General features: G+C 40.3%; 1 protein-coding gene across 1 annotated transcript in view; it reads left to right on the forward strand.

Moving 5' to 3' along the window:
• Positions 1-12,853, forward strand: part of CERS6 (ceramide synthase 6) — a 134,433-nt gene that overhangs the window by 56,095 nt on the left and 65,485 nt on the right. Inside the window, exon 4 of the mRNA XM_075831108.1 lies at positions 8,627-8,684. Coding sequence (XP_075687223.1) covers positions 8,627-8,684 — 58 coding nt within the window. The remainder of the gene's footprint in view (positions 1-8,626; positions 8,685-12,853) is intronic.

A 12,853-nucleotide genomic window follows, 5' to 3' on the forward strand; every position in this document is an offset into this window, starting at 1 on the left:
TCTATCTATCTATCTATCTATCTATCTATCTATCTATCTATCTATCTATCTATCTATCTATCTATCTATCTATCTATCTATCTCATATCTATCTATCTCATATCTATCTATCTATCTCATATCTATCTATCTATCTATCTATCTATCTATCTATCTATCTATCTATCTATCTATCTATCTATCTATCTATCTATCTATCTATCTATCTATCTATCTATCTATCTATCTATCTCATATCTATCTATCTATCTATCTATCTATCTATCTATCTATCTATCTATCTATCTATCTATCTATCTATCTATCTATCTATCTATCTATCTATCTATCTCATATCTATCTCATATCTATCTCATATCTATCTATCTATCTATCTATCTATCTATCTATCTATCTATCTATCTATCTATCTATCTATCTGTCAGAGAGCAGGATTGCAATTATAAATCTGGAGGAAATAACACAGGATCACACTATTGACAGTAAGGGCACGATCAGACGTGGCAGAATTTTTTTCCACAGCAAATGTTGGTGCAGATTTGGGGCAATTACACAACGAATCTGCTCCAACATTTGCATATTTGACAGGTAATTCAGACGTTGCAGATATCACAGCGGACTTGCCACAGATTTCAGTTTTTGCATTGCAAAGGCTAAAATACGCAGTGAAATTCCGCTTTTTCTCCGCAACAGACAGTGCATGCTGCGGACTGAAAATTCCGCACCGCAGCCTGTGGTCCACAGCGGAGTTTTCCGCAACGTTTGAACTAACTTTCCTAAAAATGTATAGAAACAAATGTAAAAAACGGCCGCTGGAGAATTCCACTGCGGACTGTCCACAGCGGAAATCCACAGCAATTCCGCCACGTCTGAATGTGCCCTAACTGATTGGAGCAGCTCAGCTCTTCCTCTCCCTTCCTGCACAATGACTCCTGCACATGCCGTAGAGCATGCCCACAACATGCTCCCAGTAGGTCATTTTCTGACTTTGTTTTCCTATTTCCAGTTGCCTGCTGTAAAGCCATTTCCATAATCATGTCACAAAAATAGAATTAAAAAAAATAAAAATAAAAATAATAATATATATATATGTATATCAGAAAATAAAAACAGATAAGAAACAAAAGTGTATGTTTTTATTTAGTTAAAGAATATAAGGTGATACATTCTCCTTAGGGTCAGTTCACATTGAGTTTTTTTACACGTTTTTTGACACGGAAACCGCATCGCAAAATGCGCCAAAAATGGCCAAAAATGCCTCTCATTGACATCAATGGGAGGCAGAGAAAGCGTATTATGCGGTGTTTTTGCCCGCGGTGCTCAATTGTCGCGTAAAACGCGGCAAACGGCGTGCAGGCAGATCAAAATCTGCCTCAAAATTCCAAACGGAATTTTGAGGCATAATTTTCTGCTTGCAAAAAAACTCAATGTGAACATACCCTTAATGTAAAGTAAACATATTTGTACATCCAGTAACGCTTCTTTAATTTTGTATCAAGGGGACCAAAAAAATAAAATGCTACCGTAATACCTGCTAGTGTCATTATATATTTGAATTATCTTGTGAGATTCCATACTATCTCGAAGTTACAAATGCCAGACTATTAGATTATGATTTCTGACCTATATTCTGCAGCTGAATTTTATTAAATGTTTTCTCATTTCTTCTCTATCCTAGTTTATAGCAAATTATAATTTCATTCATAATCTAGACGGTTAAAAGGCTTCTGTTCTATGGGCCGTGCCTGGTGTTAATAAATATGTGCAGGAGAGAAATATTACCATGGAGAGCGCTTTTAGATTGATATTAAATAGGGACATGTTGTACTGATACATATTCAGATAGATTGTGATCACCTCTGTTCTGTGTAATAGCAAATGTGACATAATCTTTCATAAAATGTAATATTGAATGTATCTACATCAGTCAACCAAACATAAACATTAGTACTCAGAGAAGTGGCGTTGTTACCCGTAGCAACCAATCAGAGATCGGCAGTCATTCTCTAAACTGTTCTAGAAAAAACATCAGAGTACCTCCAGCCCCTATCAGACATAGAACCTGACTCCTAACCTCTAAGGGTAAGTGCACACAGGGCAAATACGCTGCGTAAATGTACACAGCGTATCCGTGCTGGAAGCCGCAGGGAATTCCGCCTGAAAAACCGCACCAAATTGTGGTGCAGTTTTTCGGGCGAAATCTCCACTGCGGAGATGCCTCAAGAAAAAAAGTTAATACTTATCCCGCGACACATCCCTCTGCTATGAGTGCAGCCCGGGATGATGATGTACGCCATGTGACCACTGCAGCCTTTGACTGGCTGCAGCAGTTACATGGGATGAAATATCATCCCATGAGGTCGGACTGCACTCAGAACAGAGGATCGCTTCGCTATAACCACGCCTGTAGGTAAGTATTGATCATTTAATTATTTTTAACCCACCCCCTCAAAAAAAAAATATTCTGATTTGCAATTTTTGCTGCGGAATCGCAGTTTTTCTGCCACAAAAAAAACCCAACATTTGACTATTTGTTGCGGGATTTACCTCTCCATTGTATTCAATAGGGAAAACCTGCAACAGAAGAGCAGCGATTCCGCAACATAAATTGTTATGCTGTGGATTACAAAAACGCACCGCAGGTCAATTTATGAGTGGCAAATTTTTCCTGCAGCGTGTGGATAAGATTTGTTCAAACCTCATCCACTCTGCTGCTACTGTAATATGCTGCAGATTTTCCGCAATGAAATCCGTTACGGAAAATACGCAGTGTTTACGCAGTGTGTGTCACTCACCTAACTATGCCATTTAAGCCCCCATAATGCTCTGCTCTCTGGCATCCTGCAGAACTCTGAATTTAGCTTTAGAAGTGAGTGGAGAAGAAAATATGTCTAACTCAAAATTATTACAAGACAAATAAAGCAAAGAATTGAAAAAGTTTTTTTCTATTTTTTTAAAGTGCATGTTGTACTATTGTTGTTCAAAACGGGAGTTTTCCTTCAACTTTAAAATAATGAACATTCTCAAATATGTCGGCTTGCTTTATATCTGTTGACTCTACATTATAAGTCAGAGGAGACCAGCTAACTGCACTTTTTAGGGGCCACAGTAACAGCTATTGGCTATTCAGGAGCCTTAAACATAGATGCATAGATGCATGTTCTGCATCATAAAATGTTTCTTCTAACTCCACCCCTAATCATCTTGGCCACACCTACAACATCAACCCCAGTAACTATACCCTCAGTACTATGCAGAGCTAGTGACTTAAAAGATGCCTCTGAATTGTACCAATAGTAGTGCTCACAGTAAACTATTCCACACTAGGGCCCATAGTACCTACACCGTGGTGCCACGTTGCCACCTTATATTCTACAGCACTGGACCACAAGTGGGTGCACGCAAAAATTCCACATCACTGGACCACAAGTGGGTGCACGCCTCAATAGGACCAGGTCCACGGTCCTCAATACTGGCCAATCTAAAAATAGACTCCCTGTCAATTTTTCGATTGCCCTATATAATAAATCCTATCCCACAGCAGTGCCCACAAAGTAGTTACCGCTGCAACAGCGCCCATACAAATGTACCAGCCATAGAATTGCTCAAAAAAATGTGTCAGCCATTGCACCAGTATAATACATCACATTTATGTCCTTCGTGGTAATACAGATGTAGGCATCTTTATCTTGACTTTTAACGCATTAAATACAGTGTCAAAAAAACGTTAACTTGACTTTTTTAATGGCTTTTCAATGGCTTTTGTTATGTGAAATCCCGCTGCAGCACGTTATCAGTCAAGATAAACTTGGCTACATCTGTACATTGCTTTCTACTCCTCTAAGAGGAACTTACATGTGAGCAGCCACTCATCAGCCAAGTAAATGTAGTTATCTTTTTCTGACATAATGGGCAGAAAGGATCCCGGATGTGTTACGTTCCAGGTCAGTGCCTGGGATCCAAAACTCTCTCACTAAATACTTGTATTTAGATTGCAAATTTGTACAAGTATTATAGATTGCAAATTTATCCAAATAATTTCACACACCAGTTTTAAAACTTTCTCTCTAATTTGTGACATTTTCCTGTTCTATGAAAATCAATTGGAGGCTTTAGAAGCCGCACTTCTATCTACCAGTGAAACTACATAATATTGTTTGAAACCCTGATTTGTAATCATAGGACCCCATGGCAAAGCAAAATGAGCCTCGCCCCCCCCCCCCCTCCACTGCGGGCTCCGACAAACGTTCTACTTTTTTATTAAATTGTCCACCATAATTTTGCACCATAATTGTCCACCATAAAAGTTGGAGCTCCGTTTTTTTAAAGCAATGCACGGAACGTCTTTTCAAATATCTATATACATATACGGTTATTAAATCATACCACATAGCGACTGAATAATACCCCCGTACTGTTACTGAATAATACCCCAACACCATAACCGCATAGTGACTGAATAATACCCCCATACTGTTACTGAATAATACCATCACACCCTCACCACTTAGTGACTGAACAATACCCCCATACTGTTACTGAATAATACCACCACACCATAACCGCATAGTGACTGAATAATACCAACATACTGTTACTGAATAATACCACCACATCATAACCATATAGTTACTGAATAATACCTCCATACTGTTACTGAATAATACCACCATACTGTTACTGAATAATACCTCCACACCATAACCATATAGTGACTGAATAATACCCCACACTGTTACTGAATAATAACCCCACATCCTAACCACATAGTGACTGAATAATACCACCAGACTGTTACTGAATAATACCGCCACACCATAACCACGTAGTGACTGAATAATACCCCCATACTGTTACTGAATAATACCACCACACCATAACCAGATAGTGACTGAATAACACCCCATACTATTACTGAATAATACAGCCATACCATAATCTTATAGTGACTGAATACTACCATACTGTTACTGAATAATACCACCACATCACAACCACATAGTGACTGAATAATACCACCATATTGTTACTGAATAATACCGCCATACCATAATCATATAGTGACTGAATACTACCATACTGTTACTGAATAATACCACCACACCACAACCACATAGTGACTGAATAATACCTCCATACTGTTACTGAATAATACCACCACATCACAACCACATAGTGACTGAATAATACCCCCATACTGTTACTGAATAATACCACCACATCACAACCACATAGTGACTGAATAATACCTCCATACTGTTAGGGTATGTTCACACGCACTGTTTTCAGACGTAATTCGGGTGTTTTACGCCTTGAATTACGCCTGAAAAAATGGCTCCATTACGCCTACAAACATCTGCCCATTGCTTTCAATGGGTTTTACGATAGTCTGTTCCCACGAGGTGTAATTTTACGCGTCGCTGTCAAAAGACGGCGTGTAAAAAGACGCCCGTGTCAAAGAAGTGCATGTCACTTCTTGGGACGTTTTTGGAGCCGTTTTTCATTGACTCCATTGAAAAACAGCTCTAATAACGTCCGTAAAATACGCTGCGAAAAACGCGAGTAGTTACAAAAACGTCTGAAAATCAGGAGCTGTTCTCAGGCGAAAACAGCTCCGTAATTTCAGATGTATTTTGCTACTGCGTGTGAACATACCCTTACTGAATAATACCACCACACCATCACCACATAATGACTAAATAATACCCCATACTGTTACTGAATAATACCCCCACACCATAACCACATAGTGACTGAATTATACCACCATACTGTTACTGAATAATACCACCATACTGTTACTGAATAATACCACCATACTGTTACTGAATAATACCACCATATAGTGACTGAATAATACCACCATACTGTTACTGAATAATACCACCATACTGTTACTGAATAATACCACCATACTGTTACTGAATAATACCACCACACCATAACCACATAGTGACTGAATAATACCACCATACTGTTACTGAATAATACCACCATACTGTTACTGAATAATACCTCCACACCATAACCATATAGTGACTGAATAATACCACCATACTGTTACTGAATAATACCACCATACTGTTACTGAATAATACCTCCACACCATGATCACATACATAGTCGACTCACATTATTATGACCACCTCCTACTTTCGACGTCAGCAGCGCGTAGCCCATGAAGGAAGTGATGTGTTGTGGTCTGGCTTGTTTGGTATACAATGCATTCGCAAAGTCTTCGTACCCTTTCACTTTTTTCACATTTTGTTATGTTGAGACCTTGTGCTAACAAACAAAAAAAAAATCACGTTTTTCCCCATGATTCTGCACTCAACACTCCATAATGACAAAGTGAAAACAGAATGTTAGAAATCTTTGCTAATTTATTAATGGGGTCCCTCAATCCCATCACCACCTGTGAGATGGAAGCTGTCTACGAGCTACGCTTTTTCCATAACTCAGAAGTTCAGAACTCGGCTGTTTCTGTAACTCCCATGTACTTCTTTAGCAGTTACAGAAACAACATAGCTCAGCAAACTCGGCTGCTTCCATAACCATGACCACTTCTGCAGCGATTCCCTGTCTGGTTGCGGCCATTTCCTCAGGCAGAGACGGGGTCGGGGAACCCTGGTTCTCGAGATAGGTGTGGCTCTGAGAGATTTGACATGCATCTATGAGACATTTATAGCATTTCCTATGAATATGTCATAAATGTCTGGGATAGGAATACCCCTTTAAACTCTGTGTGCCTTCAGGCACCACTAGAGGGGTCTTTCTGTATAGAGATTTATACAAGTACTATTGAGATCTATGGGAGCTGTAAAAAGCATAGCATTCGTATGTTCTGCCTCTATGGAAGCTACGTCACTGTTTATAATGTTATGTATAATTACTGTACAATTTCCGTGCACTATAATCCAACCCCCTGGTCCAAAACAGAAAACCAAGGGAAAGGTTATAATATTTTGATAATATTATACTTTTTGTAAATTTTTAAAGATAGAAGACTTCTCGGAACTATACCATTTGTAAAGGCAGAATCAGAGTTATGCCCTGTGTAAACAGGGCAAGGATTAGCCGATGAACGAGCAAACGCTCGTTAATCGGCTGATGTATCGTTTCTGTAGCAGAAAATATTTTCGTTGTCAGCAGCACATCTCCCTGTGAAACAGGGAGAAGTGCTGCCGACATGATAGAAATGTATGAGGACGAGCACTCGTCCCCATACATAACTCCTTGTAAAAGGAGCAAACGAGCGCCGATCAACGGGCTCTCTCGTTGATAGGCACTCGTTGTTATGCCCAAAATGGGCCGTTGTAAAAGGTCAACAAAGAAAAAGGACTAGGAGATTACATTTATGGGTAATTGTAATACTGAAATGCATTTATTGTAGGATTTTTAACTTTGCAAGTCATTTTATATTTCAATGAAATATTAGCACAGTAACAGTGTTATAATTACCGACAGGAAAAAAGCAGAAAAGTCTATTAAATTGAAAACACTTCCTCTAAATGTACCATTGTGAAGTTAATCATATTTCCCTCATTTAATGAGAGTGGCTTGATGAACTTACTTACAAATACATTTAGTTTGTGAGCTGTGAAAATGAAAACAAGATAGGTAAATGGTGCATGAAGTTATAATAACTGTGCGTATTACATATCAGCAATGTAGGTGTTTAAATATAAAGGTGAAAAAGTTACAGTTAGCCCAGAAGGTCGACATGTAGATATATCCACCCTTACTTTTTCTTGAATTTGGCGATAAACAAAACATTGAATCTTAAATGTATATTTTTTTTAACATAGTGGTGTATAGGCAACGGATGGCCGACAGATGGCATCTGCAAGAGCCATTCATTACAGCCAGTAAAAAATGTATACATTGAACGTATACTTTTTGTTAGGATGGCTATCTATGGCCGATGGATGCCTCTGATGAATGCCATCCATCAGCCACAGACTTTCATGTTAAACATTTTTTATACAGATGTAGCCAAGTTTATATTGACCCTAATAACTTGCTGAAGCGTGATATCACTAAACAAGAGCCATTGAAATGTCATTCATTGAAAAAGTCAAGTTAAAGTTTCTTGCCACTGTGCATTTAATGCATTAAGAGTCAAGATAAAGATGGCTACATCTGTATGTCTAATGTATACGTCTATTTTACTGGGTGGCTTTGACGTATATACTTTTTTTAACATCTATGGTTGACAGATGGCTTACTTTTGACAATAGTCAGGGTATACATTTTTTTACATGTTTTTTTTTTAACATCTCGCGACATACATCTCGGATTATGTTAGATAAGTAAGGGAGAATATTTTTGTATGTTACAAGCATGGGTGCAGCATATCCTTATATTAAATGGAAAGCTGAAGTCCGTCAGAGCAAGACACGACAAGAGATAACAATTGCTAGCGGCTCTCTCCTTTGGCTCATATAGTAGGCTTCCATTTGGGGGACCTCCTTTATGACTCCTTATAGGGTTGGCTTGTGGGGCAACCCCTTTAATTCATGTGTCCTGGCTTTTGTAGAAAGATCACATACTTGTATATTATTAGCATATTTCCTATGTTTTTTTGTTGTGTTATAACTTACTTTTATTCACTGTGTTTTTACAGGTGGAAATTTACTTTTAACCTCTATATATTTACATATGGCGTCCGGTATCTGAAAAAGGTAGGTACATTTATTTTTATATGTCTTTGGTTTGTTAACCCACTTTACCTCCAAGCCATGGGGCTGAGCTGCAATACCAGATACGTCCATGGACAAAAGATTTGCGCAATTTTTTTGCAGACTTTTTTTTTGTCTCAGACAACCCATTTAAGGCAACAGTCAGATATATATATCACTACCCCACACCAAGAGGGATGTTACCATTAACCTCTTCAGTTCCCTACACCACAGGGGATGTGACCATTAACTCACTCACTGTTCTAGTTATGTCATTATAAACCCCTTCACTGCCCTAGTCCATGGAATATTAACGCTCTCGTGATATAGTTGTACAGGCTTACAAAACTAAACAAGAACCTTTATTATATCTGTGCTTTCTGTCCATTGCTGATTGTAAAAAAAAAAATTCTTTAAAATTCAAGGAAAAGTTATGTGAACTTAGTTGCCAGTAAAGTGATTTTTTTCATACAATGTAATTATAGATAGACCTCCTGGAAAAGCAGCAGTGCTAACAGACTACAAATCCTGTCAAAGCAATCTCTAGACTTAGTCTCATTGAGAATCCCAGTAGAAAGATTTTTCATGCTTATTCAGCGTTGCTTCTCTCTATACCGGAACGGACATTATTCTGCATTCAGTTTATCAGGTAACCTCTCTATTAGCATATTTATAACTTGCACAATCGAATCATTTCAAAGATATTTTATACAAGAGAAGTACCAGGGAATTATATATGCAGCAAAATCATGAAAATGAGCTCCGAATGTTTCTTGTTAAATATTTTTGTAGTATACTGTACAGTAAAGCTGGGGAATATAATGTAAGACCTCTGAGCTGATCTACTGTATACTAGGGTGTTATAAATGTCAAGTAACGTAATCGCCCATAAAAATGCAATGTTTTATAGAGACGATGCCCTGGTGACCAGTTCTCTTTCAATAAACCCCTTCAAGGAATATGACACTTAAAAGGATACTCCAAGCAATTCTGAAAAATGTAGTTGAGCCTGAAGTTTTGGAATAAGTCAAACCTCACATACCGTGAGCGTCTCGGCAAAGACAGGCACGTTGCAGTGACGTCATCGCACCTGTTTGCGCTGTACTACTCATAGCACAGTGCGGAGAAGCAGGGGGATCTCCTTTATTCGTCATGGGAACGGGGCTAGGTGAGTATTTGTTTATTATTTTTTTATTAGGCATTATGGCACCATCTAAGGGAGCATCATACTGTATAGAGGCACCTGCTAAGGAGGCATTATACTGAATGGGGGCCACTGCTAAGGGGGCATTAGACTGTATGGGGGCACCTGCTACGGGGTCATTATACTATATGGGGGCACCTGCTAAGGGGATATAATACTGTATAAGGGCAGCTGCTAAGGGGGTATTATACTGTATGTGGAAACCTGCTAAGGGGGAATTATACTGTATGGGGGCACCTGCTAAGGGGGCATTATATTGTGGCAGCTAAGGGGACATTATACGGTATTGGGGCATTATACTTTATGGGGCACCTGCTGGGGGAGCATTATACTGTATGGGGGCACCTGCTAACGGGGCATTATACTGTATGGTGGCATCTAAGAGAATATTATACTATGGGGCATTATACTGTATGAAGCAGCTAAGGGAAAATTATACTGAATGGGGGCAGCCACGGCCGATTCCAGCTTCTCTGCTGCTGGAGGCGAAAATGTAAATGCCGCCTCCCAGATCTTGATTGACATCCCCCTGGCTGTTCTACATCACTAGCAGCCTCCTCCAACTCTTGCGGATTCACCGTTGCCTTTTACTCCCCTGGCATAGGCAGTGCAGTGATGAAGACGGGCAGAGTACACCTTGCTGCACGGTGCGTGCCCAAGTAGTACGAGGCAATAGCGCATCCGAGAGAGTTGGAGGAGACTGGTAGGGATGTATAACAGCCAGGCAGTCGTCAATCAAGCATGGAAAGGTGTGTTTAGAGGCAAGACTCTGTGACTATTCAGGATAGCGGCACCGCCCCATGACCCTTTAATGAGTAATTAGCATTCCGCTTGTGCCGTTTCAAAACTTGATTTGATAGATTTTGTTGCATCTGAAAAAAACATACAAGGGAATGTTTGGAAATATTGCAGGTCATGTATTTACCGCATGATGGCGGTTCAAGGGGTTAAAACTATCTGACAGGTTCCCATTAAATATGCAATAAATTGAAAACAATTCCATCTGCCCTGCAATTTTGTTATTAGAAATAGATCATATATAATTACAGTACCACAACCAAGCTCAGTACATAAATACAGCACTTGAACAAAGCTCAGTACATAAATACAACACCAGAATCAAGCTCAGTACATATAAAACCCCAGAACCAAGCTCAGTACATAAATACAACACCAGAATCAAGATCAGTACATAAATACAGCACCAGAACCAAGCTCAGCACATAAATACAGCACCAGCACAAATACAGCTCAATTTAGTGCAACTCCTGCCGTATAGGTTTGTATGGCGTAAAACTACAGCTCCCAGCATGGCCCAAACAATGGTAAGTATATGCTGGGAGTTGCTGTTTCACAAAAAAAATCATACCACCTATTATCTTGCTGCAGATCATACAGTGACTACAGTACTGATTAGAGGCAGAATAATCATTTACATTAAGTTTCGCACAGGTGACGTCTTCTCAGATTCTAGTTGTTATTTTGCTCTTTTCTTCTCCATCCGGTCCAGACCTCTATGATGACTTCTCCCGGCCACAGCCCATTTCTGCAGTTTTCCGTTCAGATTTCTTCAGCTTCTCACATTTTAAACATTTCTGCACCTATAAACGAAGATAAAATTCTCATTGTGCCACACACTATGCCCCTAAATATAATAGCGCCATACACTGCACCTCCAATTATAATAGAACCATACACTGTGTCCCTGATTATAATTGCACCATACACTGTGTCCCACACACACACACACACACACACTGCCCCCTGTAGATAGTGCCCTCCATAGAGCCTTCTGTAGACAGTGCCCCATAGAGCCCCCTGTAGATAGTGTCCCACATATAGCCTCCCTGTAGATAATGCCCCACATATAGACCAACCTCTAGAGAGTTTCCCCATAGAGCCCCCTATAGATTGTGCCCTAGATATATCCCCCTGTAGATAGTGGCCCCATAGATCCCCCTGTAGATAGCCTCTGTAGATAGTGCCTCACATACTGCACTCTGTAGATAGTGCCCCACATATAGCCCCCTGTAGATAGTGCCCCACATATAGCCCCGTGTAAATAGTGCCCCACATATAGCCCCCTGTAGATCGTGCCCCACATATAGCCCCCCCAATGATAGTGCCCCACATATAGCCCCCCAATAGATAGTGCCCCACATAAAGCCCCCTGTCGATAGTGCCCAACATATAGCCCCCCTGTAGATATTGCCCCACATATAGCCTCCCTGTAGATAGTGCCCCACATATAGCCCCCCTGTAGATAGTTCCCCAAATATAGCACCCTCTGTAGATAGTGCCCCACATATAGCCACCTGTAGATAGTGCTCCTTATGTAGCCCCCTGTAGATAGTGCCCCACATATAGCCCCCTCTGTAGATAGTGCCCCACATAGAGCCCCCTGTAGATAGTGCTCCTTATTCACCTGTAGATAGTGCCCTACATATAGCACCCCATAGATAGTGCCCCACATATAGCCCCCTGTAGTTAGTGTCCCACATACAGCCCCCTGTAGATAGTGCCCCACATATAGCCCCCTTGTAGATAGTGCCCCACATATAGCCCCCCTGCAGATAGTGCTCCACACATAGCCCCTCACACACTTAACAGAAAAAAGCAACTTTACATACGCTCCTGATCCCGTTCCCGCACCGTCGTCTTTCAATGCAGGCCTGCTCTCTTCTGAGCAGGTCTGCTGGGGATGACATCATCGCGCTGCTTGCATCGTTAAAAGGCACTGAGTGGCAGGGCAAGTAATTCCGCCCTGCCAATCAGCGCCTTTCAATGACGCAAGCGGCATGATTACGTCATCGCGCTGCTTGCGTTGTTAAAAGATGCTGAGTGGCAGGTTGCCATGCCCTGACATTCAATGATGCAAGTGGAGTGATGACATAATCTCGCTGCTTACGTCATTGAAAGGCGCTGAATGGCCATGCTTATGCATATAATTGTATCTGCGTCCTATAGG

The sequence above is a fragment of the Rhinoderma darwinii genome, chromosome 6 (genome assembly GCF_050947455.1).
Source record: "Rhinoderma darwinii isolate aRhiDar2 chromosome 6, aRhiDar2.hap1, whole genome shotgun sequence".
Lineage (NCBI taxonomy): Eukaryota > Metazoa > Chordata > Amphibia > Anura > Rhinodermatidae > Rhinoderma > Rhinoderma darwinii.